A 19,203-nucleotide genomic window follows, 5' to 3' on the forward strand; every position below is an offset into this window, starting at 1 on the left:
CATGAATGAAACAAAATATTTGTGATGGTGTTTAGAATGTAATAGTCACCAAGTATGTGTTAATGGAATTTGAATTCGTGATTCAGAACCTCTGGGCTACATTGGGGAGAGCCTTTAAAAATCCAGGGGTATCATAAGTGATAAGGTCAGTTGTTGAAAACTAGTCCAGTTCAATAGACTGTCATGATAGATAGCTGACTTTTTTCTTGCAAGATTACTTATTTCGGGGGAGCCACCAGTACTGAATTCAGTCATCTTAAAAAAATGTCTTGTAATGTACGTTAAATAATACAGTAGGGTTTAAAGCTGTCCAAGCAGCACTATATTACTTTCTATGGAGCTGGCCTCTGTTGGCTCTATGAGGCTTGTGTTTAACAGGAGTCTCCCACTGGGAGCTTTGTAACCCGTAGTGAGTGTGACAGTTACAGCATTTTTAGGTTTTATATGTAATACAATTTAAAGAAAGCTCTTTCTAGGCAGAGCAGCTTATTTGAGCTAATATCCATTTCTTCATCTATTTGGGTTTCAGACTCTCAAGTGCTGAAATAATCTCTTTGAAAGTAGCTATTGCCATGACTTCATTAAATTCTAATGCCTCTGTTTTTCTCCCACAGGATTCAGAAGCATGTGAAATAGATTGCTTGGTCTAAAATAGAAAAACAGTGGCAACGTTTTGCTGAGTTTCCAGACCTTTCCCAACATGGAACCAATAACCTTCACAGCAAGGAAACACCCATTCCCTAACGAGGTCTCCGTGGACTTCGGCCTCCAGCTGGTGGGCTCCTTGCCTGTGCATTCTCTGACTACCATGCCCATGCTGCCGTGGGTGGTGGCAGAGGTGCGAAGGCTCAGCGGGCAGTCTTCCAAAAAGGAGCCTGGCACCAAGCCAGTCCGCCTTTGTGTTTCGCCCTCTGGATTGAGATGTGAGCCTGAGCCAGGAAAAAGTCAACAATGGGATCCATTGATCTGTTCCAGTATCTTCGAGTGTAAGCCTCAACGAGTTCACAAACTGATTCACAATAGTCACGACCCAAGTTATTTTGCTTGTCTGATTAAAAATGATGCAGCCAATCAGCAGAGTATCTGCTATGTGTTCAAAGCCGATGATCAAACAAAAGTAAGTGGAGGTGGGGATTAAAAAGATGGGTGTGGCTGGAAGGTCTTTGTTGTATGGGGTTAGAGCATTTACGTGTACTGAATTAATAAGGAGCTAATGCTGCCATTATACAAGATTATTTCACTGGATTTTGGTTTATGGGGATGGTTTCTTTATAATCTTTAAGATCATTTGATAATAGATATTTTATTAAAATGAGAAGTTTATGAGTTCAAAAATTCAACAGAGAAATCTTTCGAAACGTATACAGAAGAGCTGAACCACTAGGATTCAGATCATTTAAGATGTGTGTCCTGAGCAGTGCTTCTCAAGCGGAAATGTGCCCATGAATGACCTGGGGAATGCAAAATATGATCCAGTAGGTCTGGGATGGACCCTGAGACTGCATTTCTAACAAGTTGACAGATGATGTGGGCACTGCCCCTTTGCAGGTTGCACTTTGAGTAGCAAAGTTCTAGATCAGCGAGTTTTATGTTCTTGATGCTGTTAACAAAAATATATTTATTTGTAAGCTGCCTAAGAGTCTTATTAGCCAGTTTCCCAAAGTATCATGTTCACTTAGGCAGAGACCATTCATAAAGAGTAGTGGCTATGAATCTAAGTTTTGATACTTTCAGTGGTTTTTTGTTTTGTTTTGTTTCTTTTGGCCACTTTCAAGTCTATCCTCACTGGCTTGTTGTTGTTATATCTCATGATATGGCTGAGAAGAATATTATAAAAGAAATGATAAAAATATCACCAGCTCTACTATTTTCTTGTTTATTTGTGCTTATATTGTTGTTAGCATTTGTTTGCAGTTCTCTGCAGGACTCCTTTGAAGCCACTTGGCTGTTTTGTGAGAGTTAGTTTAGGTATGGTTGAAAATATAATCCTGACAGCCTCTTTCTCAATTGTGCCTATGTAAACTGAGATTTGGTACAGCTTCAGGAAGCTGACAAGCAGGGGAGGGTGTTAACCCTGCTGGTGAGGAGTGCCCACGCTCGTCTTGAGTGCCTTGTGTGCCTGTGTGGGGGGCCTATGTGGCTGTTTCCACACACACCGAGGCAGACTCTGAGGATGCTAATGCCAATCCTCGGAGTAAACATAGCATTAACATGCATACACTACCTTGTATAAAATAGATAGCTAGTGGGAAGCTTCTGTCCAGCACTGGGAACTCAGCTTGGTACTCCGTGATGACCTAGAGGGATGGAACCGGCAGGGTGGGAGGGAGGTGAGGAGGGAGGTGCTGTATATATGCTTACTGCGGATTCACGGCTGATTCATATTGTTGTACAGTGGAAACTAACACAACATTGTAAAGCAATTATCCTCCAATTAAAAAAAATGTCAGAAACTATAAAGAGAAATGCTAATGTTTTGTCCCTACACCACACTGTTTTGTTTTTTTTTTTCCATACCCTCCAGGGTGCACAAACCTCATTTTAAAATTCAAGGTTTTCGCCAGGCAGTTAAACACAACTCAGTCTGTGGCCAGGATGTGTGTCAGGAACTCAGAGAATGGAGTTCAACACACCGGAGTATAAGGAAGGCTTTTTGAAATAATGGCTCACCTGGATCTTAAAACCACTATTTTACATACAGAATTGGATATCTTCTTATTAAAAAGCAGTTGATGTTATTGTTCATGAATCTCAGGTGGGAGCGGGGCCTGGTTCAGAGCTCAGAGGGACTGACTTCCTAGACTCCAGTCCTGTCTACCATCTATAAAGTCAGTGGCCTTACCCAACACTGAGTCTGTTTCTTTATCTGTAAAATGGGGTAATTATAGTCTCTGTCTCAGAGAGCTGCTGGGAGGACTACATGAACTAGAATGGGACCTGAAACTAGTAAGCATTAATGCCAATAAAAATTTTAATTAAAGAAAGTTTTATCAGAAGCAGATTTTACACTAATTCCATTTCAAATCTTAAGCAAAAACAAAAAGACCAAGATGAGCATCTTCAGCTCTCAGGATACAATCCTGGTCAACCTTGAGCAGCATTTTTATAAACCAGACATTAAAAAAAAAACAAAAACAAAACAAAACTGCATAAGTGACCTTAATGGTGCTCTTATTTGGGCAAATTCCAGAATGAAAATTAGAGGACTGTACAGCCTGTTCTCCACGCCAGCTCTATATAAGGACTGTTTCCTTGGGGGCAGTCTCTGCACGGAATAGCTGTTCAGTACTTTATACTTCTGACTCTTTCCCAAAATCTTTTATAGCCATCTGAGAACAGGCTTCCAGCCAGTCATTCAGCTACCTGACAGGAAGAAGAGATTTATAACTAAATTCTGGAACTAGGGCTTTGAGTCGTGCTGAAAGTAGAGAATTGACCTCACTCTATGTTCTAAAAAGCCACGGTAGAAATATGAATCCATCCTTAAGTTATCTTTGGCTTGCTTACAATTTTTACAAACACAAATTGCCAGTACTCAGAGTAATAAATTGCTATCATCCCGCTTGTTTCATAAAAGAGTAATTTGTAGCATAGGCATCTCAATCAGTGATTCTCTTGTTGAAAACTGAATGGTGAAGCAAACTGGCACCGATTCTAGCTGGCACGATGCTGTGTTCTTGGGTCATCCTGGCACCCTATCTTATCGCAGAGCATTATCTGCTGTGGGAGCAAGTTAACCTGTGTCATTATTTCTCCAGACTATTTGTAATGTTTGCTCAGATAAATAATGCTATTAGCCCTCTTCTGAATAAGTGAGATCAGTATCCACCTGTGTTTGCCAGAGGAGAATATATGCATTTACTGCCAGAGTCATAATGACAAAACCACCGTGTGAGATGAGAAGAAATCTTTGAACAGCATATAAATTAACTTACTGAAGAAGGTCTGAGAAGAGACGTGATAGGGAATAGTTTTATAAGCATAGCATGAGACTGTGTTTCCCACTGTATGCTTCATAGAATATACCCAATATGTTCCACAGAGAAGGGCCTCCGTGATCAAAATACATTAGGGCAGCATCTCAGACTTTTTGATCTGAAGATGCTTTTCATTCTTAAAAATTATTCAGTATCCCAAAGAGCATTAATGTGGGTTGTATCTATTAATACTTAGACTATATTAGAAATTAAAACAGAGATATTATAAAGGTATTAATTTAAAAAGTGATAGTAAGTTCCCTATGTGTTATCCTGAATAATATTTTTTTGTAAAAACAATTGTATTTTCCCCAAAATTTTAGTGATAAAACTGGCATCGTTTAATTTTGTTTGCTTGGTTTTTTGCAAATCTCTTTCATATCTGGATTAGTGGTCAACTATTAATTCTCAGCTACTTCTCCACTCATTCTGTTTGTGATATGTTGTTTTGGTTGAGCCTATTAAGAAAATTTGGCTTCACATGGATATGAACTAGGAAAATGGAGAAATACTTTTGAGCCTTTTTAGAAAATTATGGATATTTTTCTTTAATGCTGTACATAAACTAGACAGATGCAGTTTCTTAAAGGTTTGTTGCAGTGTGCAATCCGGAACCATATCAAAGTACTTTTTGCACTTTGTTGTATTAAAATCCATTAGTCTGTCTTGTGCTTTAATGAATATTTTAAGCACGAATGATTCTGTAACATAATACAGTGATTATTCAGAAAATATTGGTTCACTGAATTATACAGACCACACTCTAAAAACTGTTGTGTTAGGGAAACAATATGTTTTCTGTTCCACTCTTTAACTGTACATTTGTCCAGTAAGTTTCTAAATTTATTGAACCATGGATTACATTTTTCTCATAACATTCAAGAACATCCCTCCAAACACATGTGGACACAGTAGCGTAAGGTTCTGAGTTAAAGTTTAAAGTTAGAATCCATGGCAGGAAATTTAAAAAATCCACTCTGGAAGACAAATAGCTACATGGGTGACGCTGAGTAGGTCTTTACCCCATCACATGACAAAGAAATCAAGAATTCCTCCTGGACTCAGCCCTAGGAAAAGCAAAAAGTCTAAGAGAATTATCTCAATATTCTTTCCTTCTCCAGTTCTTCAGCTTTGTTTCTTCTAAGAAGAACATCAGCTTGGCCACTCACTCGGAAGAGTATTTACATTTTAATCCTTTTTTTTTTTTTAATTTTCTTTTAAAAATCCACAAAGTAAAAATCTCTGCTTCCTTTAAAAGAATTTCCAGCACTGAGTTGCAGGCAGTGGAAGTGTTGGGCTGGGGCTTCTGACTGTGTATGTTGCTGTTTTATGTCAATGAATGGAAAGAATGGATTTTGAATGAGGAATGACAAGGATTATTGAGCCAGTAATAAATGGAGGAGAAGTGTAGGCTGGTGTTAGGTGAGGGAATGGGCAATTCATGGGACCCGGGGTAAGGCAGAAATTGGGGTGTGTGGGAGTAGTTTTGCTATAAGGACCCACTCTTCTTCAGCTGACTTATACTTGTAACCTGTCCTGGATTTTCAAACATTTTAGTTAGGGTTCATCTGGGCACAACAGTCTGTCCAGTCTGGGCACAACATGGGGGTTTCGTAACTGTGACGGATGTCATGAATGAGCAGAGCTTCCCCTCCCCCACCCTCCCTAAGAGCATCGTGGATTTACTAGAATCTTGCTAGCTTCATTTCTCCCTTTTCTAAGGAGGAAATGTTATCTTTCGCTGGAAAATTATGAAGTACTAAAACCTTAGGGACGAGGAGGACAGCAAAGTATGCCAAAGGAGCATGGGGTAAGGGATAGAGGAGCTGGGGTGACTGCATGGGAAGGTCTAGAAAGAAGTCTACTTCTAGAAAGACTTTTCTAAGTGCTGCTGAGGAAGGCATGATTGAGAGAATGTCAGTGTCCTTTGAAAGAATGGGTTTCCTTTTCTATGATTTTTGGCAACAAAACTGCATTTCTTGAAAGTGAGCTATATCCGAGGCTGAACTCTGTGGGTTCCCATACTGCTTGTTTGAAGAGTGCTTAACTATTGGTGAATTTAATTTAAGAACAATAAATGTTTCCTTTTGAAATTTCCGGTACAGGACCAATGTATTCTCACACGAGGCCCTCTAAGCACACCATCTTTCTTAGTAACTGATGGACTGCTACCCCACCGAGCCTCTCTGGATTCATTATGTTGCATATCAATTGAAAAGGTGGTCTAAAGTTATTTTCCTGTGATTAGCAGGTTTAATACTTAAGTCCCTTATATAAGCCCAAGTTGCTTTGGCTGAATTTTATGATTTAATTAACAATTTAAAAAATTTTGGTTTTGATCATAGCTTTGTTCCGGTTGCACTTTTACCCATCATTCATTTTTCTTAATAATTCCCCATCTGCTTGGAATTTTAAGTTAGTGACTTAAAATATGCATCATTTATTTCAGGATTTTCAATAGAGGCTGGCTTCGATGGCATCTCTTGCTTGGCTGTTATATTTGCTGGCTCATTACTTCCTTTCTTTGCTGGAGTGAAGATCGAAATTATAACACTGAGCTGGAGTGTTTTTGTTCCTGAGGGTGATTATTCTGAAGAGCATAATATGATTTTGCAGCTCTTCCAATCTAGCGCCTTTTTGCATTGAGTGTTCATAATTTTAAATATCAGACAAGAGGCTTTCTTTGCTACTCAGGGAATGGTTCTGAGAAGGCTATGTGGCATATGTTTTGGAGGATTTTTTCATGGATGTTGAAAGTGCCACGTGGCATCTTTTATCCCATCTTGGTTGTTATGTAAGATTTCATCTGGGGGCCCACTCGGTGGCTATGACCCAGGGCATGGGTGCACGGAGCAGTGTGTCTGAGTCAACCCATCAACACTTGACTGTCTGTCACACTAGACAGAAGCCGGTTGCTTGGTACAGGGATTGGCAGGGACTCTTTTTCATCTATAAAAAGAATGTCCTGGACTGCATGAACTCCAAAGTATTTGTTGGAAGGTTTGGGTCCATGACACAGGATTGATTATGCAATATATTTTTTACTTTGAGAGATGAGTCTGAGGGTTTCAGAAGCATCCGCCTTGTGATCGGTGTCTAGATAATTTCTTTAGACATCTATTTTCAATACATATCACTTTTTATAGCTTTGCATTTTTCCCTGATTGCTTTGCATTGGTAATTATTTTTATAATAAAAATCTGTTCCTAAGAATAGACTTTACAAGTGTCGTGAACCTAAAGTTGACTTGTGTCTTAGAAGAACTTATTTATAGCCGAGACCTCCAGTGTCCAGGACGGCCATTGGTAGTTGTCTGAGGCTGTTGAGAACTTGGAGTGTGGCAGGTCTCATCTGAAATGTGCTGTGAGTGTTAAAACAGTGGATTTCAAAGACTTGGTTGGAAAAGAGAAATGGAAAATGTCTCAATAATTTTCTATTTTGGTTGCATGTTGAATCATAATATTTTCTATATATTGGGTTAAATCAAATATAATAATAAAATTAATTTCATCTTTTGCTGTATCTTTATGAATGTGCCTACAAGAAAATTTTGAATTACATATGTAGCTTGCATCTTGTACTAGTCAGCCTTGGAGAAGCTACCTAGAAAAGATTTCTGGAAATAATTTGAATGTTTATCACAGAGTGAGTTCAGATTTTCTGTTTTCCTTTGCTGCTTTCTATTTGTTAGTGATAGAATTTTGCTCAAAGTTATTTTTTAAAAAAATCACATTAAACACTAGGACCTGTTTTTAATTCTAGGTACATATTACAGTGGTTAAGAACTCTGAGGGCTGCTAGTTTGGAATATGGTGAAAGAGATAAATCTCTTGTTTCTAATTTTTCTTTTTTTGAGTGCTTTTCCCCCTTCTGGATGGTTCAGTGTCCACCACACTAATTGCAGCCTGTAATCCTGAACCACCAACCAGAGCAAGCCAACTGGAGACTAAGCCCCGTTCAGAGAAAGTCTCAGAAGAGGCTGGATTAGGAATGGGGCTTAGGGGAGGACTTCAATGCAGGATGTACCAGAAAACTCACATGTGACTTCAGGGCAGGAAAGGAGCTGCTTTCAATTTCAGCAGAACATCAGAAGTCATCCTTTCCTGTGCTCAAGTGATGTATTTGAAATGTTACAGATTTTACATTAATTCTTTCTTTGAAATGCAACTAATGTACATTTATGTGGCTGGGTGCTAGGGTTCAAAGTCAAGTAAGCCATGATTGTCCCCTTAAGAAGTAGCATGATGCTTTATATGCCAAATATAGATTCTGAAGGCTGCACGGCTGGGAGTTAGCAAACATCTGTAAGTTATAAAAGAGCAAATTTGAGAGACCGTGAGGAGGCCTAGTATACTCATAATGAGTGCCTGAAGCTATGTGAAAAGCTGCTGTATACAAAATGAAGTAGACAATTTCTCAATTGCTTCAGAGGGCAGAACTAGAAACAAGAGAAATTTCTAGAGGCTGACTTTTGGCTCCTCCCGACAATGATAGCCATCAAATAATTACGTGGGTCGTATTGAACAATGGACATGGCTGGAGGTTTCACCTGGCAAGTCATCACTTCCTGTGTCCACACATGGTACCTGACAACGTCCCCTTTTGTTTCAGAAAACTGAATTGTCCCTAAATCTCTTACACTGGAATGAAGTTGTTTCCTGAAACGTTTAGTTCTTCGTCATAGCTCTGTCTTCTGGAGGGACCTTCCAAATGTAATTTGGAAGACATTTGAGTGGGTTTTGAAGATCCTCTAGATATTTCCCAGGCTGATGAGTTTGGTGCAGATTGAATGGACGTCCTAAGTGGTGGCGCTAGTGGTAAAGAACTCGCCTGCCAGTGCAGGGGACATACGAGACACAAGTTCAATCCCTGGATTGGGAAGATCCCCAGGAGGAGGGCATGGCAACCCACTCCAGTATTCTTGCCTGGAGAATTCCATGGACAGAGGAGCCTGACAGGCTATAATCCATGGGGTCGCAAAGAGTCAGACACAACTGAAGTGACTTAGTACGCACTCATGGACAAGTAGGGGATTGAGCACATCAAGCCAAAGTGGGACAAAGGTGTACAGAGTTGTCCATTGTGGCTGGAGCTGCTATGATGTGATGTTTTGCAAATTGCACGGTCAGAGATGTGACAGGAAGGAAAAACTGGAGTCAGATTTTATAGGGCTTGATCTGCCTTGTTAAGGGTATTGGGTATTTTTCTTAAAAAGGTTGTGCTATGTCAGCCATGAGAGGTATTCGGAAAGTGAAATAACTAGATTTGTTTTCAGATTTTGAAGTAGAGAGATGAGATCGAAGAGGGAGATTAGTTAGGAGGCTGTCACAGTAGTTGTGTAAAAAATCAAGCAGTGTCTTGATCCATAAGTATTATATGAAGTGGTTCATTTCTGCTAAACCCATGTTGATGTCTTCCGATCACTTTCCTCTCCAGTACCCAGAAAATTTTTAATAGTCTGTTTATTGGCCTCTAACTGAAAAGAAGGCAATGGCAACCCACTCCAGTACTCTTGCCTGGAAAATCCCATGGGTGGAGGAGCCTGGTAGGCTGCAATCCCTGGGGTCGCTGCGAGTCGGACACAACTGAGCGACTTCACTTTCGCTTTTCGCTTTCATGCATTGGAGAAGGAAATAGCACCCCACTCCAGAGTTCTTGCCTGGAGAATCCCAGGGACGGGGGAGCCTGGTGGGCTGCCGTCTATGGGGTCACAGAGTCGGACACGACTGAAGCGACTTAGCAGCAGCAGCAATGGAAGAGAAAGTCAGATAAGACTTCTGTCCTACTGATGCTGATCTGCTTGGTTCCTAAAGAATGATATGAAAAATAACACAGAACTGAAATTCTTGGTCTGCTTTTGCTTGGTCTTCTAAGTATTGGTATCGCCCGTCTTAAAAACAAGCCATCCTCTAGCCCCATTTCACATCCCAGCTTCCTCCAGTAACTGGTCCAATATTCTGCTCCGTTTTTCAAGAGTTGCCATGGTGGCTACCTTTGCTTCTACTCGCCCATTTTATTTTTTTAAAAAATTTGTTTAAGTGGAAGGTATTTGCTTTAAATGTTTTTAAATTTATTTTTGGCTGTGCTGGGTCTTCGTTGCTGCACGTGGGCTTTCTCTAGTTGCAGTGAGCGGGGGGCCACTCTCTAGTTGAAGAGTGAGGGCTTCTCATTGTGGTGGCTTCTCTTGTGGAGCCTGGGCTCTAGGAATCAGACTTCACAAGTCAGCTCACAGGCTTAGTTGCTTCACAGTATGTGGAATATTTCCAGACCAGAGATGGAACTCATGTTCCCTGTGTTGGAAAGTGGATTCTTAACCACTCGATCACCAGGGAAATCCCCATTTTTTTCCTTGGTTTACCAACTGGGCTTCTGTCTTGATTTGATGGCTCCTACATGTCACCAGTCACTTGTAGCTTGTAAAATCTGGTTGTCCCTTCTCTGTACTTCTCTCATCCAGTAACTTCGATGTATTTGACAAGACATTGTTTCTTCTGTCTTAAAACATTCTCTTCTCTTGGCTTTTGGAAAATCACAACCTGCTGTTTTCCCTTTGCCTCTAATAGTGGTTTCTACACAGTCTCCTTAGTTGGTTTTTCCTCTTCTTAATTCTGAGTTGTACGTCCCTTGAGATGACACCACCCTTATGGCAGAAAGTGAAGAGGAACTAAAAAGCCTCTTGATGAAAGTGAAAGTGGAGAGTGAAAAAGTTGGCTTAAAGCTCAACGTTCAGAAAACGAAGATCATGGCATCCGGTCCCACCACTTCATGGGAAATAGACGGGGAAACAGTGGAAACAGTATCAGACTTCATTTTTCTGGGCTCCAAAATCACTACAGATGGTGACTGCAGCCATGAAATTAAAAGACGCTTACTCCTTGGAAGGAAAGTTATGACCAACCTAGATAGCATATTGAAAAGCAGAGACATTACTTTGCCAACAAAGGTTCGTCTAGTCAAGGCTATGGTTTTTCCTGTGGTCATGTATGGATGTGAGAGTTGGACTGTGAAGAAGGCTGAGGGCTGAAGAATTGATGCTTTTGAACTGTGGTGTTGGAGAAGACTCTTGAGAGTCCCTTGGACTGCAAGGAGATCCAACCAGTCCATTCTAAAGGAGATCAGCCCTGGGTGTTCTTTGGAAGGAATGATGCTAAAGCTGAAACTCCAGTACTTTGGCCACCTCATTCGAAGAGTTGACTCGTTAGAAAAGACTCTGATGCTGGGACGGATTGGGGGCAGGAGGAAAAGGGGACGACAGAGGATGAGATGGCTGGATGGCATCACTGACTCGATGGACGTGAGTCTGAGTGAACTCCGGGAGTTGGTGATGGACAGGGAGGCCTGGCGTGCTGCGATTCATGGGGTTGCAAAGAGTCGAACATGACTGAGCGACAGATCTGATCTGATCTGATCTGAGACTGTCTTCTGCATTTCTCTCTTTGACACGCTTTCCAGATGAACTCATCATAGCAGTAAATACCACCTATTTGATGGAGACTCTGAAAGTTAATTTATTGCTTAGACTCACCAGTGAGTTCCAGACTCATCTATCCAACTCTGAGCTTGACTTCTACTTAGCCATTAAATAGGCATTTTGAACTCAACATGGTTAAAGTAGAACTCTTGAATTTACTGCCCACCAACCTGTGGTTTTTCCAGTCTTCTGCAGCTCTTAAGTGACAATGGCAGTTGCTACAGCCAAAATCTAGGAGTCATCTTTCTCCTAGATTTCTCTCTTTCCTTCACACTGTCATCCAAATTATTCAAGACCCATTCCAAATCTGTCATTGCTCTGATTCCATGGCTAATCCTGAGGCCACGACTCCACTATCTCTCATCTGGAATGTTGCAGTACTTCCTAACTTTTCTTCCTGTCTCCTTTCTTGCTTCTTCTTTCCACCAAGCTAGCATCCAGAGCACCTCTAGAATAGCTACCAATTCCTGCTCAAAAACCTCTCTAAGGACTTCCTGATGTACTTGGACTAAAATCCTGTATTTCTGCTGGAGTTTCCACATGGACCTCATTTCCCACACTCTTTTCAGTGCTCTTTGGACCCCAGCCACCCTGGTGTTCACATGGCTAAAATGTGACAACCTCCTTCTTCACACGAGGTCTCTGCATTTGTTGTTGCCTCTCCCTGGAGAGCTCTGCTCCCAGCTCTTCATGTGGTTGGTTCCTTAGACTGTTATGAACTCAATTCAGCCTCATCCTCAAGCCTCCCAGTCAAAAGTACTCCCACACCAATCATTGACACTTCATTAGATTTTAATGTCTTTGTGGTGGTGGTGGTTTAGTCCTAAGTTGTGTCCGACTCTTGCGACCCCATGGACTGTAGCCCCCAGACTCCTCTGTCCGTGGGGATTCTCCAGGAAAGAATACTGGAATGGGTTGCTATTTCCTTCTTTAGGGGATCTTCCCGACCCAGGGATCAAACCCACATGTCTTACGTCGCCTGCATTGGCAGGCAGGTTCTTTACCACTAGCGCCACCTGGGAAGCCCTACAGAATGTTTTTGTGCTGCTTATCATTATCTGGAACTGTCTTGCTGGTGTATGCTTCCTTGTTTACAGAACCCTGACCTGCCGGAGCCACAAAACAACAGGGCCCTTGCCTGTCTTGTTCCAGGCTAGACCCTGGCACCTGAACCATGCCTGCTACAGGGGGTTGCTTCATGAATGTATGAGTGGATGTTACCTTTTGTATTTGTTCCTGGAGGGTGTGGTCCTCCTTTTTTATTTTTAATGTTTTGGCCAAATCTCTTCTGGAATCCCCCTATGCAGCCATATTATTAATAGTTTATTTCCTTGTTCTTCTTTTCCTTCCTCATCAATACAGATTTCTCTTGTTCAGCCAGAATTTCAGTCTTAGACACCATCGCTGTCTTCCTATCCCTACTGAGTGTTTTTCCCCTCAGAGTCTTTGTTCATGATAATATTCACTGCCTCTCCATTCTGTTGCACAGTTCTCTGGATTTGATAAACACAAAATTTAGGGGCATTATTGATGAGAATTATGGGGAAGATTTCATGAAAGCTGAGTAGTCTACTTCTCAGTAACTTTGTAGTATATAGGTTAAATCCCTTCCCTTCAGCTGTGATTTGAGCCCATCTTTTTTGGCATCAACTTTTTTCCCCCCAAATAAAATGTTTTTCTGATTATAAAGGCATTTATGCTGAATATAAAAAAATAGTACAATAGAGTTACAGTTAAAAGTTCTCCCTTAATCCCACCTCCTAGAGAGAAATCAACAGTAACGAACGGATTGGTGTATAGCCTTATAGATTTTATTCTTTTATTATATAAACAAATGTGTTTATATGTAATCAATTTATATATTCCTTTCTACACTTATCTTTAAAAAAATAATTTTATTTATTTATTTATGGCTGTGCTGGATCTTTGTTGCTGTGCAGACTTCTCTGTAGTTGTGGCAAATGGGGACTGTTGTCTAGTTGCAGTGCTCAGGCTCCTCCTGTTGTGGAGCATGGGCTGCAGGGTGTGTGGGCTTGGTAGTTGCAATTCCTAGGCTCAAGAGCACAGGCTCAGCAGTTGTGGCTAACAGGCTTAGTTGTTCCATGGCATGTGGGATCTTCCCGGATCAAGGACTGAACCCATGTCTCCTGCCTTGATAGGCGGATTCTTCACCACTGAGCCTCCAGGGAAGACCCCACATATCTTTTTAAACTCAGTCTCCCTTTTGATCTCCCTGTCTATATCTATCTATCTATCTATATATCTGTATGTGTATATATGTGTGTGTGTGTGTGCTGTGCTTAGTCCCTCAGTCCCCATGGACTGTAGCCCATCAGGCTCTTCTGCCATGGGTATTCTCTAGGCAAGAATACTGGAGTGGGTTGCCATGCCCTCCTCCAGAATATACATATACATATATATATATATATATATATGCTGTGCTGTGCTTAGTCACTCAGTCATGTCTGACTCTTTACAATCCCGTGAACTGTAGCCTGCCAGGCTCCTCTGTCCATGGGGATTTTTCAGGCAAGAGTACTGAAACGGGTTGCCATGCCCTCCTCCAGGGGATCTTCCTAACTCAGAGATCAGACCCAGGTCTCCTGCATTGCAAGTGGATTGTTTACTGTCTGAGCCACCAGGGGAGCCCAAGAATACTGGAATGAGTAGCCCATCCCTTCTCCAGGGGAACTTCCCGACCCAGGAATTGAACTGGGGTCTCCTGCATTGCAGGCGGATTCTTTGCCAGCTTAGCTACCCAGGAAGCTGTATATATACACATACATACATACACACACACACAATTAGCTATAGCTATAGTTATATTTTAGACATTTTTTATAATGGTAGAGATGTGTCCTTTTGCATGGCTGCAGTTTTGTGCAGCAGGGAGAAAGGAAAGGCTAGCTTCACGATTGGTAGAAAGTGACAGCATCAGCTTTGTTTAGCTTTGATGAACCATTTTGGTTATGAAAAAAGAGCATGACCAGGATGGGCTGGAGGTGACTCAGAGATGTCTGATCTGTCTATCATTAGAAAGAAACGAGATTTGGAGCAACAAAAGCGAAGATAAGCAAGTTGGACTACATCAAACTAAAAAGCTTCTGCATAGCAAAACAATTAATAAAATGAAAAGACAACCTATAGAATGGGAGAAATTATTTGCAAAGTATATATTTGATAATGGGTTAATATCTAAAGTATACAAAGTATCATACCTCTCAAGAGAAAAAATTTTGATTAAAAAATGAGTAGAGGCTTTCTGCCCACGGACGCCACTGAGAAAGCATTGTTGAAGTCTCCCCCACACCCCTACTTCACTGCCGTCGTGTTTAAGTCAGAGGCTCTCAAAGAGCCCAAACAGCTATGGAAGCTCTTCACTGAAGGATTGAGCTTTGAAACAACTGATGAGAGTCTGAGGAGCCATGTTGAGCATTGGGGCATGCTCACAGACTGTGTGGTAATGAGGAATCCAAACACCAAGCGCTCCAGGGGCTTCGGGTTTGTCGCATATGCCACAGTGGAGAAGGTGGATGCAGCCATGAGTGCAAGGCCACCCAGGGTGGACAGAAGACTTGTGGAACCAAAAAGGGCAGTCTCAAGAGGAGATTCGCAAAGACCTGGTGCCCACTTACCTGTGAAAAAGATTTTTGTTGGTGGTATTAAAGAAGACACTGAAGAACATCACCTGGGAGATTATTTTGAACAGTGTGGCAAAATTGAAGTGATTGAAATCATGACTGACTGAGGTATTGGCAAAAAGAGAGGCTTTGCTTTTGTAACCTCTGATGACCATGACTCCGTAGACAAGACTGTCATTCACAAATCCCACAATGTGAATGGCCACAACTGTGAAGTGAGAAAGGTCCTGTCTGAGCAAGAGATGGCTAGTGCTTCATCCAACCAGAGAGGTCAAAGTGGTTCTGGAAACTTTGGTGGTGGTCATGGAGGTGGTTTTGGCGGGAATGACAACTTTGGTCATGGAGGAAGCTTCTGTGGTCAAGGTGGCTTTGGTGGCAGCCGTGGTGGTGGCGGATATGGTGGCAGTGGGGATGGTTATAATGGATTTGGTAATGATGCAAGCAATTTTGGAAGTGGCAGAAGCTGCAATGATTTTGGCAGTTACAACAATCAATATTCAAATGTTGGACCCATGAAAGAAGAAAACTTTGGAGACAGAAGTTCTGGCTCCTGAGGTGGTGGAGGCCAATACTTTGCCAAACCATGAAGCCAAGGTGGCTATGGTGGTTCCAGCACAGCAGTGGCTATGGCATTGGCAGAAGGTTTTAATTATTGCCAGGAAACAATGCTTAGCAGGAGAGGAGAGCCAGAGAAGTGACAGGGAAGCTACAGATTATAGCAGATTTGTGAACTCAGCCAAGCACAGTGGTGGCAGGGGCTGTGCTACAAAGATGACATGTTTTAGACAATACTCACGTGTATGGGCAAAAAACTCTAGGACTGTACTTGTGACTAATTGTATAACAGATTATTTTAGTTTCTGTTCTCTGAAAAGTATAAAGCATTCCAACAAAGAGTTTTAATGTAGATTTTTTTTTTTGCACCCATGCTGTTGATTGCTAAATGTAATAGTCTGATCATGATGCTGAATGAGGTCTTTAAAAAAAACAAAAATGAGTAGAGGAACTCAATAGACATTTTTCTAAAGAAGACATACAGATGGTCAGCAGGTACATGAAAAGGTGCTCAGGATCACTAATACCAGGGAAATGCAAAGATAAACCACAATAAGATATCATCTCACACCTGTTAGAATGGTTGTCATCAAAAAGACAAAAGATCAGTGTTGGCTTCAAGAAAAGGAAACACTGTGCACTGTTGGTGGGATGGAAGTTGGTGGAATGGAAATTGGTTCAGCCACATGGAAAACAGTATGGAGGTTTCTTGGAAAATTAAAAACAGTACTACAGTGTGATCCAGCAATCCCACATCTGGGTATATATACAAAGGAAATGAAAACAAGATCCCAGCATTTCTGCTCCCATGTTCATTGTAGCTGTTATTCACAATAGCTAAGATATGGAAACCATTGTGTGTCCATTAGCAGATGAAAGGGTAAAGAAGACAAGGTACACAGATACAATGGGATATTACTCGGTCATGAGAAAGAAGGAAATTCTGTAATTTGTGACAACATGGATGGATCTTGAGGGCATGATGCTAAGTGAAATAAGTTAGAGAAAGACAAATACTGTGTGATATCGCTTACACAGGGGATCTAAAAAAGCCAAAGTCATTGGAACAGAGAGTACAGTGGTGGTTACCACGAGCTGAGGGTGAGCAAAAGTATAAAGTGAAAGTCGCTCAGTCATGTCTGACTCTTTGCCACCTCATGGACTATACAGTCGATGGAATTCTTCAGGCCAGAATACTAGACTGGGTACCAGTTCCCTTCTCCAGGGGATCTTTCCAACCCAGGGATCGAACTCAGGTCTCCCACATTGCAGGCAGATTCTTAATCATCTGAGCCACCAGGGAACCCCATCAATGAATATAAACTTCCAGTTAAAAGATGAATAAATTCTGGGTATCTAATGTACAGCGTGTCATTATAGTTACTAATACTGTATTATATACTTATAAGTTACTGAGAGAATAGATCTTAAATGTTCTCACCACACACACACACAAAATATGGTAATTACATGATGAGATGGAGGTTTTAACTAACCTATAGTGGTAGTATTTTGTAATATATGTGTATCAAATCAGCATGAGGTACACCTTAAACTTCTGCAGCATTAAATGTCAACTATAAACATCTGAATGCAGAGTTCCAAAGAATAGCAAGAAGAGATAAGAAAGCCTTCTTCAGCAATCAATGCAAAGAAATAGAGGAAAACAACAGAATGGGAAAGACTAGGGATCTCTTCAAGAAAATCAGAGATACCAAAGGAACGTTTCATGCAAAGATGGGCTCGATAAAGGACAGAAATGGTATGGACCTAACAGAAGCAGAAGATATTAAGAAGAGATGGCAAGAATACACAGAAGAACTGTACAGAAAAGATCTTCACAACCCAGATAATCACGATGGTGTGATCACTGACATAGAGCCAGACATCCTGGAATGTGAAGTCAAGTGGGCCTTAGAAAGCATCACTACAAACAAAGCCTAGTGGAGGTGATGGAATTCCAGTTGAGCTATTCCAAATCCTGAAAGATGATGCTGTGAAAGTGCTGCACTCAATATGCCAGCAAATTTGGAAAACTCAGCAGTGGCCACAGGACTGGAAAAGGTCAGTTTTCATTCCAATCCCAAAGAAAGGCAATGCCAAAGAATGCTCAAACTACCGCACAATTGCACTCATCTCACACGCTAGTAAAGTAATGCTCAAAATTCTCCAAGCCAGGCTTCAGCAATATGTGAACCGTGAACTTCCTGATGTTCAAGCTGGTTTTAGAAAAGTCAGAGGAACCAAAAATCAAATTGCCAACATCCACTGGATCATGGAAAAAGCAAGAGAGTTCCAAAAAAGCACCTATTTCTGCTTTATTGACTATGCCAAAGCCTTCGACTGTGTGGATCACAATAAACTGTGGAAAATTCTGAAAGAGATGGGAATACCAGACCACCTGATCTGCCTCTTGAGAAATTTGTATGCAGGTCAGGAAGCAACGGTTAGAACTGGACATGGAACAACAGACTGGTTCCAAATAGGAAAAGGAGTTCATCAAGGCTGTATATTGTCACCCTGTTTATTTAACTTATATGCAGAGTACATCATGAGAAACACTGGACTGGAAGAAACACAAGCTGGAATCAAGATTGCCGGGAGAAATATCAATAACCTCAGATATGCAGATGACACCGCCCTTATGGCAGAAAGTTAAGAGGAACTCAAAAGCCTCTTGATGAAAGTGAAAGTGGAGAGTGAAAAAGTTGGCTTAAAGCTCAACATTCAGAAAACGAAGATCATGGCATCCAATCCCATCACTTCATGGGAAATAGATGGGGAAACAGTGGAAACAGTGTCAGACTTTATTTTTCTGGGCTCCAAAATCACTGCAGATGGTGACTGCAGCCATGAAATTAAAAGACGCTTACTCCTTGGAAGGAAAGTTATGACCAACCTAGATAGCATATTGAAAAGCAGAGACATTACTGTGCCAACAAAGGTCCGTCTAGTCAAGGCTATGGTTTTTCCTGTGGTCATGTATGGATGTGAGAGTTGGACTGTGAAGAAGGCTGAGCGCCGAATAATTGATGCTTTTGAACTGTGGTGTTGGAGAAGACTCTTGAGAGTCCCTTGGACTGCAAGGAGATCCAACCAGTCCATTGTGAAGGAGATCAGCCCTGGATTTCTTTGGAAGGAATGATGCTCAAGCTGAAACTCCAGTACTTTGGCCACCTCATGCTAAGAGTTGACTCATTGGAAAAGACTCTGATGCTGGGAGGGATTGGGGGCAGGAGGAGAAGGGGACAACAGAGAATGAGATGGCTGGATGGCATCACTGACTCGATGGACGTGAGTCTCAGTGAACTCTGGGCATTGGTAATGGACAGGGAGTCCTGGCGTGCTGCGATTCATGAGGTCCCAAAGAGTCAGACACGACTGAGCGACTGATCTGATCTGATCTGATACCTCAGTAAAGCTGTGAAAAAAAAAAAAGATACAAGAAGAACAATACTGAGATAAAATCCTCAAATAGGGAATTTCCTCGTGGTCCAGTAGTTAGTACTCCATGCTTCCTCTGCAGGAGGCATGGGTTTAACCTCTGGTCAGGGAACTA

At 41.4% G+C, this 19,203-nt stretch overlaps 1 protein-coding gene and 1 pseudogene across 1 annotated transcript in view; both read left to right on the forward strand.

The window, feature by feature from the left end:
* Window positions 1-19,203, forward strand: part of TBC1D1 (TBC1 domain family member 1) — a 225,209-nt gene that overhangs the window by 10,219 nt on the left and 195,787 nt on the right. The window contains 1 exon segment of the mRNA XM_070372259.1: window positions 615-1,117. Within this exon segment, the coding sequence (XP_070228360.1) occupies window positions 701-1,117 (417 nt within the window). The 5' untranslated portion in view covers window positions 615-700.
* Window positions 14,316-15,738, forward strand: LOC102280692 (heterogeneous nuclear ribonucleoprotein A1-like; annotated as a pseudogene).

This window comes from Bos mutus, chromosome 6, assembly GCF_027580195.1.
Source record: "Bos mutus isolate GX-2022 chromosome 6, NWIPB_WYAK_1.1, whole genome shotgun sequence".
NCBI lineage: Eukaryota > Metazoa > Chordata > Mammalia > Artiodactyla > Bovidae > Bos > Bos mutus.